Source organism: Apteryx mantelli, chromosome 12 (assembly GCF_036417845.1).
Source record: "Apteryx mantelli isolate bAptMan1 chromosome 12, bAptMan1.hap1, whole genome shotgun sequence".
Taxonomy (NCBI): Eukaryota; Metazoa; Chordata; class Aves; order Apterygiformes; family Apterygidae; genus Apteryx; species Apteryx mantelli.
This window is the reverse complement of record NC_089989.1, coordinates 22,170,372-22,190,479: the sequence shown is the minus strand read 5'-3', so window position 1 is coordinate 22,190,479 and position 20,108 is coordinate 22,170,372. Positions and strand designations below refer to the sequence as shown.

Sequence of the window (20,108 nt, the reverse complement as noted above, 5' to 3'; positions counted from 1 at the left end):
AGTGGAGGCGGAGCCGCTGCGCCATGACGGGCAGCGAGGCGGAAGACCCTGCCCCGCGTGACGGGGAGGGGCGCCCCGCGGCTGCGCGCGGCCCCCTGTGCGACGTGGAGCGGCGCGCGGCGCGCAGGCGCGCGGCCGCCGTCGTCGCCGCCTCCGCGCGAGCCGAGGCCGCAGAGCGGGCGCTGCGGGCCCCCTGCCCCCCTCGACGGCCGCCCGCCGGCGGGGAGCGGCGCCTGAGGGCGGCCGGCTCCGCCGCCCCGCTCTGCGCGGCGGGGATGAGCTGGTTCAACGCCTCGCAGCTGTCCAGCTTCGCCAAGCAGGCGCTGTCGCAGGCGCAGAAGTCCATCGACAGGGTGCTGGACATCCAGGCCGAGGAGGGGCCCTGGGCCGACGCCGTCATCCCCGACTACGGCGACGGTAGGCGCGGGCGCGGCCTTGCCCTCCCTGCCACCCCCTCCCCTGCCTCCCTCCTCCCTGTGTGTGTGTGATGGGGGGGGGGGTATCCCTCCTCGGAGCGGCCTCGTTTGCCCTGGCAAAAACCGCCCAGTCAAAAAAAAAAAAAAAAAAAGAGATAAAAGCTGAAAGTCGGGTGCGCCTGAGCTCTGAAGCTTCCGCTTTTCGTGGCGTTGAATTTGTAACCTGAAAGGAGCGCAGAGGTGGGGAAAGCGTCTCCTGCCTGTGCGTGGCATGTTGACGTAAAACTTGAAAGAGCGATTCGGCTTAAATGGCTGTTTTGAAATGAACAGGCAAAAGGAAGCCCCCACATAATAGAAGTTTTCCTATTAATAATACCTTTAAGATGGGATGGACAAAGAAAAGGCTGAGAAACGAAGTCATCTGTGATCAATGTCCGTAGTGGCAACAGAACTTCATATATTAGCAAAAGGAGGGTGTTTCTAGGTGTGCTCACAGCAGAGGCTCCTGAAAATCGAAACCTGGAACAATGAAAGGTGTTTTCTAGGCTGACTGCTTAGCGAAGCATGGGCTCAGTTTTGCAGGTCTTCGTTCCCTTGTGGGAGCAAGAGGTCTTCAGTCACTTACGTAGTTCAGTGCCTTATTAAATTACAGGAATTGTGTTTAGAAGGCTATGTAGGGCTTAGTTTCTTAGCATTTTAAAATTGTCCAAACCACTTTTAAGTTTCACTTGTATCTGAGCCTTTGTGGAATTCGTAAGGAAAGTGGCAAAGACCAGACTATTTCTGTTTTTCAGGGAAAATGTATTTGTTTTAAAAGGAGACAAAATATTTTCTGAGTTTTACACTTTACTCAGTGAGTTTTTTCTAAGCTGTTGAATCGTGGAGAAGGTCTTAATAAATCTGATGTTTATAATACTTATCTGTTTTTCACATTTTGAGGCTGATAGGTATTCACAGGTTCTTAGAGTGGTGGTTTACTTTAAATATTATAACTCAGAGTTTTTGTACTGATGTATTCATATGAACAAACAGATACTTACTGTGTAAAATAAGGCTGTTTTTTAAGTAGCCTGAAATAGTTATGTTACCCAGATTATATTTGTAGGTGCAAAATCAATTTGGCAATTATTTTTGAATACCAGATTGGTTTATCTTTCTTACTCTGCAGTTACAATATTTGGGATGCGACTGAAATTTGATGCTGTAATTTTTCTTATCCTTGCTGTTGAGGAATCTTGGAAAATTTGCAAGAAATATGGTAACAGTAACTAACTGTTAATGTAGGTTTAGGGCAGCTTCAGAACTTCTCAGTTCAGTGGTTTTCCACAGAGGAGGAATGACGCTATCGTCTTAATTTTGCTGCTGCAAACCAGGCATGGCAGCAATAAAAACATGGCTTGTCAGTTTTCATGCTGTTGCTGTTTGAGGAAAACATGAACAGCACTAGAGCTATTTCTTTTATGGCTTAGGTAAAATGATGCTGCAGTTGGCATTTGGAAGATTGTCAGAAATTGTAAGGGCCAGAACCCTTGGTATAGTCCATATTTTGCAAATACTGAAAGATTTTTTTTCCCCTGTATTCAGTTATTGTGTGTAAAGTGTTTTTCTGTACAGTACTGGCAGATAACTTTTAAGCTTTTCCTCCCTTTCTAATATTTATAATTTTCTGCTTCTAAACTTCATTTTTTCAGACTGTTTTGACTAGCCTCCTATCTCTGCAGGAAACAGGACTCCACATTCCCTCTTGCTGTTCCCTTCCCAAAGGAAATGTGTTTCCTTTTTGTGTCTGCATAGGCTTCTTGTCAGAATTGGCTTTCAAAATGCTGCATTGTCTCATTTCACCTTCCTGGAAATTTCTGTCCATCTTCTTTCTGAAATCATCAATCTTGGAATTTCTGGTGTAATTTGTGTATGTTTTTTTCCTGCCTCTGTACAAGTTAGTGTGTAACAGGGAGGAAGGAAGCTGATTTCATTCACATAGTCTTACTTTCTAGAGGTGTCTCTGTCTACCTTATGTCTGAACTATTTCATGTCTCTCTCAAACTTCTTTTGCCTTGTCTAAAAATCAGTTCCAAGCTTTGTAAGGAAATAATTACAAAATTGATGCTGTTTGTGATTATGCTGGTATTTACTTAAGTTATATGGTATTGAACACACAAGCATTCTTGGCAAGTCTCTCTCTTTCTTGTTTTAGGAACGAATTCTCTTATAAGTGGAGGATGGGATACATCTTCCTGGGGTTTAAATTCAAATACAGAACCACAGACTCAGCCGATATCTCCAACAGCAATCACCAAGCCAGTAAGGAGAACAGTAGTAGATGAATCCGAAAACTTCTTCAGTGCCTTTCTCTCTCCAACTGATGTTCAGAGTATACAGAAAAATCCAGTGGTGTCCAAACCTCCAGCCAAATCCCAGCGACCCAAAGAGGAGGTGAAAAGCACTTTAAAGGAATCTCTACACACTGGTCAGCTGGAAGTACCAGTGACAACAGAGGCAGAAGTGAAAGATTCCTCTGTAGCTGACCTAGTGGACTTGAAAAACCTTGATATTCCCAAGGAGAAATCAGAAGAGAATTCTGTGCTTAAATCTAATGCCAAGCATGAAGCAAGCACAAATGAAGTTACTGATAAAAAAGTGTCTGCTCTAAATTTGAAAGTACCTGAAGAGGCTGTTAATGAAAAGTCCAGTGTTGGAAGGGATGGAGCAGGAGGTGCACTGGATAGCACTTCACAATCTCTTAATACAGGTACAAAAGACATGGGTTTGGAAACTAAGGAGCAAAAAACTGAGGACAGGCAAAGCAATACACCTTCACCTCCAATTAGCACTTTTTCCTCAGGGACATCCACAACTAGTGATATTGAGGTTTTGGACCATGAAAGTGTAATAAGTGAGAGCTCAGCAAGTTCAAGACAAGAAGCTGCAGACTCGAAATCCAGTCTTCATCTAATGCAGACATCATTTCAGCTTTTATCTACATCTGCCTGTGCAGATTATAATCGTTTAGATGACTTCCAAAAACTGACTGAAAGCTGCGGCTCCTCTGATGCTTTTGAAAGAATTGATTCATTTAGTGTACAATCTTTAGATAGCAGAAGTGTAAGTGAAATAAATTCAGACGATGAATTATCAGGCAGGGCTTGTGCTTCAGCATCTGTCACTGTCATTCCTCCTGCGCCAAAGATAGAAATGGTTGATCCCGTGAAAAGTAAATGTGAAGAATTGAATGACACTCCTGTTTTACATGCTGAGGAAGCTGAGATGGAAGAGAGTGGGAGAAGTGCGACCCCTGTTAATTCTGAGCAGCCAGATGTTTTGGTTGCTACTGTGCAAGCTGATGAAGAACAGATTGTGAAAGAGGAGACTGTGCTGCAGCAGGATGCTGTTGAAAATCTGCTTGAAGAAGACTCCGAAAAGCAAGAGCTTAAAAAGGTAACTGTAAAATGTTGTGCAAAAGCACCCTCTAGTTGTGAATGAAACTCCTCTCATCTCATTAGGTATTAGCTTCACCTTGTTTGATTTAATTGATGCTGAATTAACTTACTTTGTTTAAAAGAAAAAAAAAGTCTTTGGTATTCTGCAGTGGAAGAACACTTGAGTCCTGGTGAAATCATTTTGGGTTTCATGTAGGTACCATTATCAGTACTTGTGAATTATGAGTACTGCTGGCAAACATGGTATGAAGAACCCAGTCTGGGAAAGAGCCAGATATATCATTTTAATTTTTCTGATGTAAATTCTTTCTTCTGTGAAAGATGGAAGAGATTCCTTGAAATATTTGGTTCTAAATTAGGGACCTACAAGCCTTTAGTATTTCAGCAGTAATCAAGATAGATAGTTTGCAAGCATTTTTTTCCACAGGCTTACAAACTATCAAAGTATGATTGTGTTTTATATAATCTTGCAAATATTTTCTCTACTTTTGCGTGCTTGCATACACTATGGGCTTTGTAATAGCTAGAATTTTCCGAGTCATATTTTGAAATAAAAGGTTTTTGTGTTTTGGGGGTTGTTGTGTTTTGTTTTTTTTTTTTTTTTTTTTTTTTTTTTGTTTTTTTTTTAGAAATCATGCTAAAATGGCTGTTGTGCTCACTACAGAGGATACCTGAAAAACAGTATTAGCTTAATGCAAATAAGTCCTCTTTCCTAGGTGATTTAATCTTTGTTATTAGCAGAAATCTTCCTTTGAAAGAGGAGGTATGCTATGCTTTTTAATGAAGAGGGGAAGTAAAGTGATGGATAGTGAATAGATGAAATGAAATGTTGATGGTTAGTTTATAGATGGCATGACTAGAAATGTGGTGAGGGGTAGGATACTCAAGTGTATGGAGAGCTAAACTGGAGCTTTGAGAAAGTGTGTTTTTTTTCCCCTGATTCTGCCAGTGTGTTGTGTGAATTACTTTTTTCCATCACTTTCCTATCCTTCTTTTTTTGTTTTTAAATTCTGAGCTCCTGTGATATGTTCTGCTCTGTTTTCTTGGTTTTTGTTTTGCTCATGATGTGTTTGTACAGTATGTGACGTAGCTGGGCCCTAAGCTTGGCCTTGCCCTGTAGGCATATTTGCAGTAGTGATGCTGTTACTGATAGTAGCAGGGGAAAGCAATTGCTTATGAGAGTTCATAAAACCCCTAATTTAATTTGTGTTTTAAGGAAATCATTTATTTTTGTGTAAATTGTACAGAATGTCAATGTAAATTCCTTAGGAAACTACATGGTCACGGACTATTATAAATAGACTTTTCTAACTTTGGAAATACTGATGATAGACCACAGATTTTGTCTTTCATTGGCCATTATTGAGCTACATGTTTACAGAACGTTTAATGTGTGTGTATTTGTATGTTTGCTTTATTTCTGTATACTTAACTTCTCAAAATTTGGTGTTAAGAGATGATGTTGACTGATGTGAGTTAAGTGTTCTTGACCATGCCTGAAAGCTTGCTTTCCTCCGCTGCTGCTGATCTGCTGCTTTGTGCTAACATGTCACAGAAGAGATCTCTTGCAACATAAACTATTCTTTGACTCTGTAAAGAGCAGTATGAAGAACCCAGTGGGAGTTTTAATGGTTAATGTTAATTATTGTTTTGTAGGCTGTGTTTAAAAACTTCATTTATAATTGAATATAGCCATTGATTTTTGTTGAGGAATTTAGCTGAGCCACATGTGCTTACTTAGTAGGAATTTTTGTTAACGCTCTAGAAAACAGATACCTTATTTTCAGATATTGCTTAGTTCTAAATTATTATAGCAGAAACATGGCATGCTTCACTGATTTTACTTCAAATCCCTAAAAAAAATGGAGAACTAAAGCTCTTAAAAAGCGTTGGGAGGGAACGGGGAGGGGAGAGAGGAAGCCTCTCCCTCTTGTGATTTAATCGTCCCATTCATCTAATCTTTTTCTGTAAAAAAAAATTATCCAGGTGATTGATTCATTGACTGAGAAACTGGAGAAGAGAGAAATACAGTTATTGAGTACTAGTAAAGAAAAGGCACGCCTGGAAGAAGCTTATGATAACCTAAAAGAGTAAGTATGAACATACAAAAAGTTATTGGGTGTGACTATAACTTTAGTGTAGCAGAAACAGTAGAAAGTATGGAAAAACAAGTACATTTTATAACTAGAACAAAGGGTGTGTGCTGTTTGGGAAAGATAGAAATAAAGATTGTATGTGCCATGATGATTTTTTGAATGACATTATTTCTTGGGGCCTAAATCTCTTTTGGGAAGGCTGATGAGAGATTTCGCTGAGTAAGCAGCAGGAATGAGAAAGAGATGCAGAGTTAGATTTGTATATGATCTTTGTTATAAGACTGGAAATGGTCTCTCAAGGGAAACTGTTCTCTGATACAGATGGATGAACTCGATTTACTAAGTAATTTTCTGACAAGAGCAGGTCTTTGTATTTTAATTGTAGTAGGCTCTGAAAGCATGGTAGAAGGGCCGTTTGTAGGAAAAAACTGAATTTGTGATTTAATTAAGTTGAAATTAAAAGGAAAAATGAAAAGATGGATTTACCAGCTTATCTATCAAATATTAGGTTTAAAAATTTCCAAATAATATGTAAAGATATTTTTTTAATGACTAAATTGATCTTAATTTAAAAATACATGTACTCATTTGCCCTTGATATGATACAGATAGGTTAATTTGAAAGAACTTGATTAATGAGCAAAACATTTTTGGTAGATTTAGCATTTCATTGTTTTCACAGGTAAATTACTGAATTAATGAAGAGCTTTGATTCTTTCTTTTAATATGGACACGTTTTTTGACTTGTGGTTAAAGCATATAAAAATATACACTTATTTTAAAAGTATTTAAGACAACCTTTTACAAGCTGTTTGAAATGCCAGATAACCATGAAACTGTTCTGAAATGTTATTTTTAAATTAGTGAAATGTTTAGAATGAAAGAAGAGAGCAGCAGCATTTCGTCTCTTAAAGAGGAGTTTGCTCAGCGAATAGCAGATGCTGAAAAGAAGCTCCAGCTTGCATGCAAAGAAAGAGATGCAGCTAAAAAGGTAATCAGATTTTCAGTGGAGTTGTTTTTTTCAGATGAAAATGAAATTTCTTGAGGGAAATCCATAAAAATTAAGCTAGGAAAAGGCATGAGACTGACAGGTGCTATTTCATGGAATTGTAAACTGGCATAAGCTGATCCTGACTTCCCAGGCTGCTGGTTATTTCCTTGTGTTCACACGTGTATTCTTGTAGCCACATCATGAACTGAGTTAGGAAATTATTCAAGTTAAAGGTAGTCAGTCTCTTAAAATAAATAAATAAATAAATAAATTATATATATATATATATAAATAAAAATATATGCTCTGATCTCATTTACTGTGTGTCCACATATGTATTTGTTTTGGCTTGAGGGACAGGAATGGCTGGGGGATGTAGTGAGGTGGCAAAGACTGGAATGGCTTCTTTGGATGATTCACTGGTAGGAAAGTTAAGGGCCGATGCAGGATTTGTTTGGAATGAGCAAAGAACTCTGCAACAGCAACGTTTGTGGAGTTTAATTTTTTCTCTGATACTAACAGCCTTTTGGGGGAGGAGGGCAAAGGAAAAGGTGATCAATGTAATTTACTATGCATTGAAATATATATACATAACTTTTGTGTGTGTTTGTATGAATAAATAGTCCTAAATATTTTGTTCTATTATTCAGGAAGTAAAGAATGTTAAAGAAGAATTGGCTACTAGACTTAATTGTAATGAAACTGCTGAATTACTGAAAGAAAAAGATGAGCAAATCAAAGGATTAATGGAAGAAGGTGGGAATTAAAGATTTTTAGTAGAGAAAGTTTGTAAAATAACTTGAAAAGTACTGCCTTCACATATGAGCCTTGTTTATGTGGGGAAAAAATACATTATTTGAGGCATGTTAGATATGTCTAAACTTCTAAACCATTTAGTTAATAGCAAAGAGCATCAGGAAGGATCAGTCAAATATAGATGGCTGGAGGGGTGGTTTCTGCAGCCTTTATTAAGCTATAAGTTAAAACCAGGATGCGATACAGCTATCCATTCACCATTTAGATGAATTTTTACAACAGCATTCAGGGCATTTCTACAGTATCTCCCTTACTTCTTAATTTTGGAAGTAATATATAGTTACTAAATGAATTGGCGTAACGTTTTTTCTCCTGTTATGGTGAGCTAAGTTTCTTCACTTTCAAAACCTTTCATGCCTACCCTGTCATAGTATAAGTTAACGTAGTGAGGTCATTTCAAGGTTAGCTAGATTCAAAATGTAAAACTTGCATGAAAAAAATGTAAGAGTGAGTACTTTGATATACATTTCATTATTATTCTTATGGGACTGGGAAGCAGGGCAGGTGTGAATGGAGACAGTTCATACAGTGACAGGCAGCATGCGCTAACTTTATGTGCATTTTCTTCGTAGGAGAAAAGCTTTCCAAACAGCAGTTGCACAATTCCAACATTATTAAGAAACTAAGAGCAAAGGAGAAAGAGAGAGAAAATACTAACACAAAACAGAACAAAAAGATTAAGGAAATGGAAGAGGAATTGCAGCATTTAAAACAGGTGAGAAACTGTTTTCAAAAAACCTTTTTAGATTAGCTGCGGGGTAGGTTTTTAGGGAGGTTTTAGATAGTACGACTTCTTTTTGTTGTTGTTGCTTGGAGACTTTTCAAATTCAGATTCTTGGAATCTTGGGATGTGATTTCCAGATGCATTCTCCCAGAGAGTAATTTCAAAGCAGTTTAGGCTGATTTTTAGGTAACCTTAGACCCAGCATTGTCTGAGCCAAACTAACAGTTTCCTCCTATCAGAACTGCAGTCCCATCTCATTCCCGCTGCTTGTTTGCACTTTCACTGGTGTGCCCTTGCACTTGCGTCAGGTAATGGGCTGACCATATTCAATTCACTAGCTCAAATCAGCAAAATCTGTCCCAGCAAATTTTGGGCAGATTTTTTGCTGGGTTAGTAAATTGAATCAGGATCTTGCAAGGAGCAATACGAGCATGAGGAAGTGTATGAAATCAGGTGGTGAAGCCCCACCTGGAGGTAGGGGAGCAAAACATTTCTCTTTTGGGAAAGCGTTAGATCGGTTTAGTCATTTTTGTGTAACTTCATCCTGAATCAGCTACCACCGTTAAGCATTGTCATTGCTCAGATGGCGTGGTCTACCCCATGTACTGTCGTTAGTTTGACACTTCTTTTTTGTGCTCTAATAGGTACTTGATGGCAAGGAAGATCTTGAGAAGCAGCATCGAGACAGCATTAAACAACTGAACAGTGTCGTAGAGCGACAAGAAAAGGATCTTAGTAAACTTCAGGCAGAGGTGGAAGATCTTGAAGAACGGAACAGAAGTGTCCAGGCAGCACTTGACAGTGCATACAAGTAAGCAGATACCTGTGTGCCTGTCTTCAAGCATACGTTCAGCTTTTGCTTCTTCTCTATTCCTTGTGCAGTGCTTGCGAGATGTTAAATGATATATGATCAAGAAGTTATTCACAAAGTCATTATTGGTATTGTATAAACTGTAAGAAGCATTGCATTTTTTCTCCCCAGGGAACTTGCAGATCTTCATAAAGCTAATGCTACAAAGGACAGTGAGGCACAAGAAGCAGCCCTAAGTCGGGAAATGAAGGCAAAGGAAGAACTTGGTTTAGCTTTGGAGAAGGCCCAGGATGAGGCACGGCAGCAACAAGAAGCTTTGGCAATTCAGGTGGGTCTTGAATGTGGTGAATAAAGCTTTCTGCTTGAACAGATGAATGTGCTTTGATGATGTGTCCATCTGCCTTAATGAATCAAATTCAGTATAAGATGGAGCTTGTTTTTGCGTAGTTAGCAATACCCAGTGGATTTTTTTTCCCTGTGAATCAGTTCATTCTCTAGTCATAGTTGTGCTAAACATTAAAAATTATTTTTAATTTAAAAATATCTTTTTAATTCTACTTGTCTAAATAAAATGACTCTGCCAGGCTGTATGTTAATCTTATGGTGCAGAAGTTGAAAAAATAAACTTGGACAATATTGTCCAGTGATGGATAAATTAGTGCAACTGTGTGTGTGCAAAACTCAAGCCTTTAACTTGTGAATGTGTCTGTCCTGTCTAACAGAGTTTAAAAATGGTATAGGACTGTAGCAATGAATAGATGGCACTATAATTTTTGGCGAGAGATAAGTGTCAATCTGTCTTGTTTATTTAGGTGGCAGACCTGAGGCTAGCGCTGCAACGCACAGAACAGCAGGCAGCAAGAAAAGAAGACTATTTACGTCAGGAAATCAGTGAACTACAACAGGTACTGTAGCAAATAAACAATACCAACTCATATCTGCAAGGAGAGTGTCTAAAAACTGGTTTTAAAATGCTAGCCTGACTTTAAAGAATAAGTTTTTTTTTCTACTGGTTACTTTCGGTGTGTGTCTGGTGTGGAAGAACAATAAACATTTTTTTTAAAATCACAGATTGAAAACAAAATCAGAATTTTCATGATGCTTTTTAACTTAATGCTCTCCTTCTAGTATGAGACAAAGTATAGCATAGCTGTTAAGATTGTGATAATCCTTTAAAATTTCTTTGTTTTGAATGTCTCATTAGCTTTTAGTCTTTCTTGATCTTAGAGTCCAGAGAATAGATTGTTGGCAGAATGCTTCACCTGGTGTCCAGAGAGAAAAGTGAGCTGAATAACAGAATGTGTTAGAGCACAGAGGGGTTTGTCTGGGGTTGGAAATGAAGAAGATAATACTTAAATGTTGTGTAGGAAGGAAAAAAATGAGGGAAATCACCTAGTTTTAGGGACATTATTCATGTTTTATTTTAGTCTTTAGTGGACTGTCAGGTATGAACTGATAACTTGCAAAGTCAGGTTTGTTTTTGATTAATCTGGGATGCTTCAGGTATCAGCACTCAACCATGATATCAGATAAATTGCTCCTCTTCTCTTGAAATGTAACTTTTTGATCTGTTGTTCTATCATATATATAAAAATGTTACATTTTGGGATTTTGTACTTTACTGCTAGTTTGAACACACAGATTTTTAAAATATAAAGTGAATGGTATGTATTTGGCTGAATTCTATAATAGCATTTTAATCCGTCATATGGTTTTAAAGTTTAATTATTTGTGATTTCAGAGACTTCAAGAAGCAGAGAGTCGGAACCAAGAACTGAGTCAAAGTGTTACATCTGCTACACGGCCACTTCTCCGTCAGATAGAAAATTTGCAAGCCACGCTGGGAGCACAGACCTCCTCATGGGAAAAACTGGAAAAGAACCTTTCTGACAGACTTGGTAAGGGTTTTTTCTTTTTTTTTTTTTTTTTTTTAATCTTTTACTGAACTGTGAGACTCTTGATTTAAGATGTGAGATAGTGATAGGTAAATTAGGAGCTTGTTATTTGCCCAAAGTGTAGAGCTGGGGGTCAAGAGAGATGGGCCCAGAATGCTTTCGTGTAAGGGAAACCATAGCACTTTGGGTATTCTGCCAAGGTTCTTGAACAGGTAATTCACTGATTCTCTTTAAGACACACAGCAGAACTTAAGATCGTATGGTAGAGATGTTAAGGCTTATGTGTCCTTACAGCGTCTAAAAGAAGGATGGACATTGAGATGCTGATAATAAACCAGTATTTTCAGTTGTCAGTCTTGGTGCTTAGATTTCATGTTGTAAAGGTTGAGATGTAATTGTTTACTTGTAATTGTATAGGCAGTGAGACATATTGGTTGATACAGTAGTAATCTATTATTTTAAATGAACAAAAAGATAATAAAAACATGGAGCCAAAGAAGGTAGTTTTTCCTATGGAGGTTCTCTGTTGTTATATATCGCATTCTAAGAGTATGAAGTCTCCTCATTCTGCATTGCTTTGTACCTCTAACTGTATGGTGGAAAATATTTAATTTCCTTTGCAACAGAAAATGGAACCTTTTTTTCCAAAAAGAAAAAATCAATTGCATCTAACACACCTGACAAAAATGGCCCAAACTTCATTTTGATGCATGAATAATTCATCCAAGTTAGAGATGTCTGGTCAAAAAGTTAAATTTTGTGTTTTTCTCTCCTTGATTTTAGGTGAATCTCAAGCCCTTCTGGCAGCAGCTGCTGAGAGAGAACGGGCTGCTACAGAAGAACTTCTTTCTAATAAAGTTCAGATGTCTTCTACTGAATCTCAGAATAGTCTTTTAAGGCAAGAAAACGCTCGTCTTCAGGCTCAACTAGAAGCAGAGAGAACCAGACTGAAGAAAATGGAAAATGAAAACAGTAGGTGAGTTGGGTTCTTGGTTAACAGTGTTTCTTTAGAATTGTAGTGAAACGGAGTATGCCATCTCACATAACCAACTTCAGCAGATCTCTTTGGCTTCGGGTTGGAAGACTTGACTTTTTGAGTGTTGATACTACTGTACGAAATGTTGACAACTATTGATACAGCTGCCCAACTTCTTAAAACTTTGTTTCATACTCAAGATTGTCTGAAATGTTATTTTCATACCATTTTCACATATTGCAGCTCTGTTTATTTTAAAAGTACGTGAACCTAAAATAAATGCAAGATACTTGCTGACTTTGTCTACCTCTTTCTTTCCTTGATACAGATACGAGGTTGAACTAGAAGGTCTCAAAGATGAGTACGCAAAAACCCTTGAAGATGCAAAGAAAGAAAAGGTATCATCTTATTTCAGCTTTAAGCTATGTTATCATTGCAGTCTGAGCTGGCAGGAAGTTAACAAACTGTATTTGTTTCTGTAGATGCTGTTAGCTACTCAGTTAGAAATGGAGAAAATGAAAGTCGAACAGGAAAGAAAGAAGGCAATTTTTGTGCAAGAAGCAGCAAAGGAGAAGGTACCAAAACCTGACATTTCTGTTTAATCTTATCGAGGCTATTGTGATTCTAGTAGGTGCCTAGAACCTGATGCTTGCAAGCAACAAAATGGACTTAGAATAATACCGTAAATACCTGTATAACCTAGGTGTTAGGGATTTGGCTTTTTCTTTACTGTGACTGCTTTTTATTTCCAGTGAAATCAGTGCTTGTGTGAAAACCTCTGAAATGAGTCTTGAGTAATAGTCTCTGTTTAACCTGTGAAGAGTTAAAATATGGATAATGATTGTTTTACTCTTCTGATTTGTGAATGCTCTGGGACTCTGTTTTTTTCTCTGAAGCTACTTGTCATCTTTGCTCAGAGTACTGGCACTGCCTCCCCTGAATTCCTGTTTTGAGTTTCATGACTGTGTGTGTAACATATGACATGCTTTTCAGCTGAAGTCACAAAACAGCCCTCAATAGTCAATAACTGTAACTGCTAATTAGCAGTCGATATTCAAGTGTAAAAGAGGTGGTCAGTCTGTTTGAAAGATGTGCCAGTAAAATGTGAGAAATTTCGAAGTTGGATTCATAACTCTTTTTAAAGGTTTTCAGAACAGGCCTTCAGAAGAGAGGCATCCTTCCATTAGGATATCCTTCCTAGTATGCAGGTGTACAAAACTGTTTGCATCTCCTTTTGGCTATTGAAAGAGGATTTCTTTTGATGTAGTTTGCAACTTCTGTATTTTTGTTTCTTGAAAAATCTACCGAGTTGAATGTAGGCTAGCTAGGGTATTAGTAGCATAAGTAATTCTTTATTGTTTGAACTTGTTTGAACTCACATATGATTTAAGGGAAAAAATGGTATTTGTAAAATTATGTTCTGTACTTGGTGGTAGTGAAGGACATTTTCTTCACCACTGCAGTAAACTTTTTTCTTTACCTCTCTAACTGGTGATTTTTTTTCTTGAAGGATCGGAAGTCATTTACAGTTGAAACGGTTTCAAGTACTCCAAGTATGTCACGTTCCAGTTCCATAAGCGGAGTTGACATGGCAGGTCTTCAGACATCTTTCCTCTCACAGGTATTTTCAGCTTTTCTGATAGGCTACTTTTTTTTTTTTTCTTTTCAAGAAGCCTTCTTCAGTTAGAAAATGAAACCCTTTCAAGAGCATATTGATCTTAGACTAGTTAATTCCTGTGCAGAGACTTCCAAAACTTACAAGATGTCTATGATTATAGAGCATCTGTGAAAGACAGCATGAATCACATGACTAATTTCAGCTAACAGAATGAAATAACGCTGATAGGTCAGAGGGAGTCAAATCAGCTTGATTTATTTTTACCAGCATCCCTTGTTTAGGGCACACCTCCACTCACTAGGCAATGCCATTGACTGCTGTGATCTGTGCAAAGTCTTTCGCTTCTGCTGCTTTCCTGTAGATAGGCTTATTGGTGTCCAAGCTAAGTATTAGTTGGGTATATGTCATGAGAACTTGCTAGTAAGGAGTTACCTTAGATTGTACCTATTCATCTTAAGCTTTTGTTTTAAAAACAAATTTTAAGCATTGAAATACTTGCCTAGTAACAGTCTAACTTTAAATAAAATAATACTTTAGGAGAGGGAAGATTCCAAAGTGTACAGTCTTTTTTTTTTTTTTTTTTTTTTGTCTAATCTTAAGGTTCTCTAACCTTTTGTTCATAGGATGATCCTCATGATCACTCGTTTGGACCAATATCTACTAGTGGGAGCAATCTTTATGATGCTATAAGGATGGGAGCAGGTTCAAGTATAATTGAAAACCTTCAGTCACAGTTAAAACTAAGAGAAGGAGAGATTTCACATCTACAGGTACTGTAGTCACTCAGATATAACCGAATGCAGCACTTGTAAGTGGAATAGTTAATGCAATCAGTTTTTCTTTATTGTTTTTTTTATTCTAAAAGCTTGGTCCCTGTTCCTTACAGCACTGTGCATTCACTCTTCCCCTTCAATGACAGTTCTATTAATCAAGATAGCTGCTGGAGCTGTGTGTAGGGAAGAGCAAATTTAACTTGCCTATCTGAAAAACTGATCGGAATTGAGAAGAAAGTGGATGCTGTCTCAGTCTGGTCTATGAAAAGCCTTTAAGTACTGTATCAAAATATGTTGATCCTTAGGTTACAGATATGGTAAATTCTTTCCTACTCCTAATTATTAAATCTGTTTATCTTAGCTGGAAATTGGAAACCTTGAAAAAACACGATCAATAATGGCAGAAGAACTTGTTAAATTAACAAATCAAAATGATGAGCTTGAAGAGAAAGTGAAGGAAATACCAAAATTACGTGCACAGTTAAAGGTAAGTGTATTTGTATTGTAAATCTGATGTAAAATGGACATGTTTAATTAATATCACCCCTATCAATTTAGGATTATATTGAAATGTGTCCCTAATCATAAATGACCAAACATCCTGGTTTTTTTATTTATATATATATATATATATATACACACACACACACACACACACACACACACACAGAATATGATGATGCCTATTCCATGACTAGGTAGTCACTTCAAAATACAGAAATTTGTGCTATACATAGGATTGCACACTAAATCGGGGAGAACACATTTTTGTGTTTGTTTCATTTAAAATAGTGGTCTTGGAAGGCTTGTCTCTTTAGTAAAGCAGATGTCTTGATAAACATCATGAATTTATGAGAGTTTGCAGAAACTGAGTGTGCAATTGCAATATAGGTAATAGGACAAATATATTTTAATCCTCTGCTTAAGTTACAAATGAAATACTGGAAATACTTTTGGAAATTATTATTGTTCTATAAATACAGAATGTTAAACTTCCAGGTGAAACGTTTCACAAACTGCATTTCTTTCTGTAATAAAACTTAGTGCAGTTTGTTAACACATTTCTTAATGGCTGTAGCAGTTTGAACTTCGAGGCACTTCAGTAGGTCCTCTGAAGCCAGCACTAGTTTAGTCAAGGATCTTTGCCTTTGGAGTCTCTTCCTCTTATAGCTAGAGCATAAATCTAGCCATATTCGGAGAGTCAAAGCATAAAGTCTTTTTTTAGAATTTCTGTGTGTTTTCTTATGGAATAGTTATACCTTGGTAAAATAGTACCGTGCTTATTTTCCTTCGTGGTATAATACACTGTCCTAGCCACATGTTTTTTTTAAATTGAAAACAACAGTCAAATAACAAACTGCATGTTGTTGTAGGATTTGGATCAAAGATACAATACAATTCTTCAAATGTATGGAGAGAAAGCAGAGGAGGCTGAAGAACTCCGGCTAGATCTTGAAGATGTGAAAAACATGTACAAGACTCAGATAGATGAACTTTTAAAACAAAGACAAAATTAACTCCTGCTGAAACTCTAACATTATTATATGATAAATTGTAAAGATAGTTGTTTATGTAAATGCTGAATTTAAATACTTTGTAAAGATAATTGTATTATAGAAAATGTCACTATATTATAGAGTTCATATGTTGACAAAAATCAGTGCTTTAAGTGTCATGTACTGTCTGCAGTTAAATTATTTGTGCAATATTTAAAATTTTTTTTTAATCATCCCTTTATTTAAGTTTTTACTAAACAGTGGACCATTTTATTTGTAAACAGTAGCAGAACGGATGATTGAATGTTACCTCATGAGACAGCACTGGAAGGCATGAGTTTTACTAAAGCAGCCCTTGATTCATAAACTCTTTATTCATGAAAATGGAATTAGAAGTCTTTTTAAAATGTTCTGAATATGTTTTTTTCTAAAATCTCATCAAATAGATTTCAATAACAGAAAATAGCAGTCGCTTTCTGTCTGAAGCCTAATTAGTAGATATTTTTATGAAGGCAAAATCTCAGATTTGTACTTTCAAGTGTTAGGATGATAATTCTCTATTCTTACACAAACTTAGATTAGTATAATGACTGTTTTATACCAAGTCCTCCAAAGCAGAGCGTGAGACTCAGAGCTGAAACTTCATAGTTACTGCTTCATCTTGTATACCGCTCATGCTGTGTCTCATGGTTTGCCTAGAAAGAGCAGGTCTGCTTGTAACTCTAAATGTGTTTAACTTTTAACACCAGAAATCTGAACTATTCGGTGTTTGTTCTAGGGTTGGAGGCTGATTTTTAACAGTAGATAAAACAGTAGTTGAAAAGAATGCAGGAAAAATAGAAATTTTTTGAAATTAAATAATTCCTGCTGCTCTCATGTAATCATTCCTTGTATATAAAGAACAAGATTTAGACTTCTGAAAAACTGTACTGTGACTTAATATAGTTCTCAAGCTGGTCTCCAGTGGCTGCTAAGTATTTCTCATGCCATTCCTAAAGTAAGGTATTGGTCACATAGCATCAACATAGCTTGACATTCAGTTACATGTTGGGTCATGTCAGAGGAAACTTTTGAATCGGACCCTAGGGAATGCTGAGAATCGGAGGAAGCAGCTTGCTCCTTCCTCTCTGCATTCCAGACAGCAAATATCTCACTACATCTCAGAATTTTAGCAGTGATAGACATTCGTGTGAAATACTCTGCAGCTGAAATTCTTTGCTTATCATACCGTTGTCTCCATTGAGAGAGGTTTCTTTCGCATCCGTGTGCATTGCAGTTTGGGTTAGAGATTCTGTTCCTGCCTCTGTGTTCAGTGGACTGAAGGAGACGAAGAATGTGAATGCTGATAAATTGCTGCTGGAGAAAAGCCTAAGGAATACGATGTTTCTGCATACGCGAGGGATTTATTTCTGCTTGTGAGAATGGTTAGTGTCTGGAGTTTCATAGGCAAAGGTACGTCTGTGGAAAAGTCTAGTTCAGTTTGAGATTCAGACAGATATTCTGAGTATTTCAGTAAAGCAATAGAGTAAGAACACTAAAAATAGTCTCAACTTTCATTCTGTAATAGAAATTTAAACTGCTTTAATAAAATACAGGCTTTTTTCTGGGGAGGTGGGAAAGAATCTTATTATCTTAGTTTCATTTTGGAAACTAAGGTGAAACCATTTTTTTTTCTTCTCAAAGACTAAAAATTAACACTTTACTTTCATATTGAAGTTTGCTTGGTTGCTGTAAGTCTGAAACACCCACGCACGCACACTAAAGTAAATTCCACTTGTTGAAGCTTACTGATGTGTGCTGTATTAAATCAGTCAAAATTACGACATGCAGCTGTTAGAAATTCAGTCATTTTTAATAAACCAACTTTTTAGGAAGGTTAAATTTTAGGGTGCCAAGTAGTAATTTAATCCAGCAGTTTTCTGTTGTAGTGAATCAGTGAATCAATAAATCGCTGTTCTTCACCGTGGTTTTTTTTTGTTTTGTGTGTGGGTTTGTTTTTTTGGTTTGTTGGTTTGTCTTTTTATCACAATATTGAGAGAAAAATGGAAGACTTTTCCAAAAAATTAAGGATTTAACTTTTCTTTAAATGTATTACTGCCAGTGGTTTCTGAAGGTAATGTTTCATGTGTAATGTGTGAGTAGATACTTTTTTAAGGACTGATACAGGTGCAGTTTCGGATTTCTGCAAATACTTAGACTATCTTTGGTTTTCAGGAAGAGCTGAGGTAAATTAGAAACTTTAACTTGCAGTCAGCATTAACTTTTAGATATAAAAGTACTTGTCAGATATATTAGATTTTTAAATTCTAAAGAAGTAGATGTAAATATATAAATTGACTTGACTATTTTTGGATTCTTTATTCCCTTTCAGTGCAGCCTTTTTACTAGCACATCAGGATCAAGTGGCTTACTGCATCTTAATCATCAAAGCCTTAGAAAACAAAGTAGCTGTTGGAAAGTAACCTAGACTTTTAAGTATTCTCCATTTTGATTATCTTTGATTATAATTCTGGTATGCTTGTTTTGAAGAAACATTAACGTCTGCCAGGACACTTTAAGTTCTTTGCTGTTACTGAAATTGCCTAGAAGGAGTAACGTGCAAAAGGAAACGATTTAAGTCAGAAAAGTGATGCCTGCTTCCATTTAGATTTATTATTTTAAAATACTCCATGTTCAAACAACTGATTTATACCTCATTTTCACTGCATATGCAAATAGGAAGAAATTTCATTTAAAGGCTTACTCAGAGTATGCTGCTCAAATGGGGCTTATTCCCTAGTCTAGGGAAGATAGTGGAAAGGCTGCCATTAATGTTGATGGGTTTTGGATGAGGTTTGAGTTGGACTACTTGCATGCTCACTTCTTTGGGCATTGGGTTGCCTCCTTTATGAACAAAGGAGCAAATGTTCAAAATCCTGTATATCTGCACATGAAAGGAGTCGTTTTTATTAACCTTTTTGTCCTGTTAGACAGGTTTGTTACGATTTGTGTACGTATGTTTTGCTAAGGGCTTTAATGATCTTGAATATGAAACAAAATGGATTATTGCACGGTGAAAATGGAACCCAGCGTTTCTAGTTGTAAAATGTATATAAACTGTATAAAGCATGGGTCAGGGTAAAATAAAATTTTATGCTAAGAGTGTGCTCTGGCTTTCTTTAACACAGACTTAGAGATAATTTGAGGGGTTTTTTTGTGGAGATGTATGAACTTAGCAGTATGAAAGAAAAACATTGTTAAGGTTGGGAAGGGCTTTTGGGTATATCAGTATACTTTGAATTTAACTAGAGTTGCGTTAGACTGGTGGTGTTGTGGGTATTTAAGTACAAGGGCTTGGTTTATTCACAAGTTCACTGCAGTAATGGGATTAAAGCTCATGTGAAATTTAGACTAATTTCCTTTATTTGCGTAAAGTAGCGATATCTAATATCACTGTAATGGGATGAAAGATTGTTCAGCAATTCATGGATCCGTGGGAGAGTTCAGGCCACCGGCGCCAATTCCTTGTTCTCCCAGCTTTCCTGTGGGATGCCGGACATCTGTCACCCCAGTCTCCGCCTCGCTTCCCCACCTGTAACTGAGAGTTTCTGTGTCAGAAGGATGTGAAGTGCGGTTATTCGAAGAGCTCTTTCCAGGGGCGCCCGCGTCCCCGCCGTGCGCGGAGGCCTCCGAGCGCCGCGTCCCCGCCGCGGGGCACACGGGGAGGGCGGCGGGAAACGCACTCGGGGGCGAAGGAAACGGAACAATGTGGGTTAAGCAGCGCCGTTTCCTGCCCTGCTATGAGAGGAAAAGGCCTTTCCCTCCCCCCCTCCCCCCCCCCCCCGCGCATCCTGGAAGCACCGCCGCGGGCTGTTTACCGCGCGCAACACAATAACGCCATCCTGTTTTCGGCGGTAAAAGGAAGACGCGCCGAGAGCCTCGACCCCCGAGCCGGTCTCCTCCCTCCCTCGGAGGCGCCGCCGCTGCTCGGGCACCGACGCGGCCCGGCCGGGCGGTGAGGGGGCTTCCGGCCGCCGCCGCCTCCTCCTCCTCCTCCTCCAGGTGGCGGCGGCGCCGCCC

At 38.0% G+C, this 20,108-nt stretch overlaps 1 protein-coding gene and 1 long non-coding RNA gene across 6 annotated transcripts; one reads left to right on the top strand and one right to left on the bottom strand.

The window, feature by feature from the left end:
• The first annotated feature begins 200 nt into the window (after nucleotides 1-200).
• On the top strand, nucleotides 201-19,190 carry TMF1 (TATA element modulatory factor 1). 4 transcript variants are annotated; one of them, XR_010885399.1, is made up of 18 exons: nucleotides 203-417; nucleotides 2,611-3,851; nucleotides 5,840-5,943; nucleotides 6,814-6,940; nucleotides 7,591-7,696; nucleotides 8,329-8,471; nucleotides 9,125-9,291; nucleotides 9,463-9,619; nucleotides 10,104-10,196; nucleotides 11,033-11,189; nucleotides 11,970-12,162; nucleotides 12,491-12,560; nucleotides 12,645-12,737; nucleotides 13,673-13,783; nucleotides 14,404-14,550; nucleotides 14,915-15,040; nucleotides 15,927-17,501; nucleotides 18,421-19,190. XR_010885399.1 is itself a non-coding variant. In XM_067303459.1 (17 exons), exons 1-17 carry the CDS (start codon nucleotides 276-278, stop codon nucleotides 16,068-16,070), a joined length of 3,321 nt encoding a protein of 1,106 aa, XP_067159560.1. In that variant the 5' UTR covers nucleotides 203-275; the 3' UTR covers nucleotides 16,071-19,190. The 4 variants fall into 4 exon arrangements, 1 of the variants encoding a protein (XP_067159560.1); XR_010885400.1 differs by lacking the exons at nucleotides 15,927-17,501; nucleotides 18,421-19,190 and adding an exon at nucleotides 14,646-14,829 and having other exon boundaries at nucleotides 201-417; nucleotides 14,915-14,999; XR_010885401.1 differs by lacking the exons at nucleotides 15,927-17,501; nucleotides 18,421-19,190 and adding an exon at nucleotides 14,667-14,829 and having other exon boundaries at nucleotides 202-417; nucleotides 14,915-14,999.
• Nucleotides 19,191-19,428: 238 nt separating this feature from the next.
• On the bottom strand, nucleotides 19,429-20,103 carry LOC136993178 (uncharacterized). Of its 2 annotated transcripts, none has more exons than XR_010885403.1 (2): nucleotides 19,907-20,103; nucleotides 19,429-19,626 (listed from the first exon to the last, which is right to left on the bottom strand). It is a non-coding gene; the product is annotated as an uncharacterized lncRNA (long non-coding RNA). The 2 variants fall into 2 exon arrangements; XR_010885402.1 differs by having other exon boundaries at nucleotides 19,429-19,620.
• Between the last annotated feature and the right edge of the window lie 5 nt (nucleotides 20,104-20,108).

Bases quoted from the DNA above. Each gene is read 5' to 3' on its own strand.
- TMF1 (XM_067303459.1), top strand. From the start codon at position 276: ATGAGCTGGTTCAACGCCTCGCAGCTGTCCAGCTTCGCCAAGCAGGCG. The intron at 8,472-9,124 runs GTGAGAAACTGT...GTGCTCTAATAG, and splicing joins AATTGCAGCATTTAAAACAG to GTACTTGATGGCAAGGAAGA. The intron at 12,738-13,672 runs GTACCAAAACCT...TTTTTCTTGAAG, and splicing joins AAGAAGCAGCAAAGGAGAAG to GATCGGAAGTCATTTACAGT.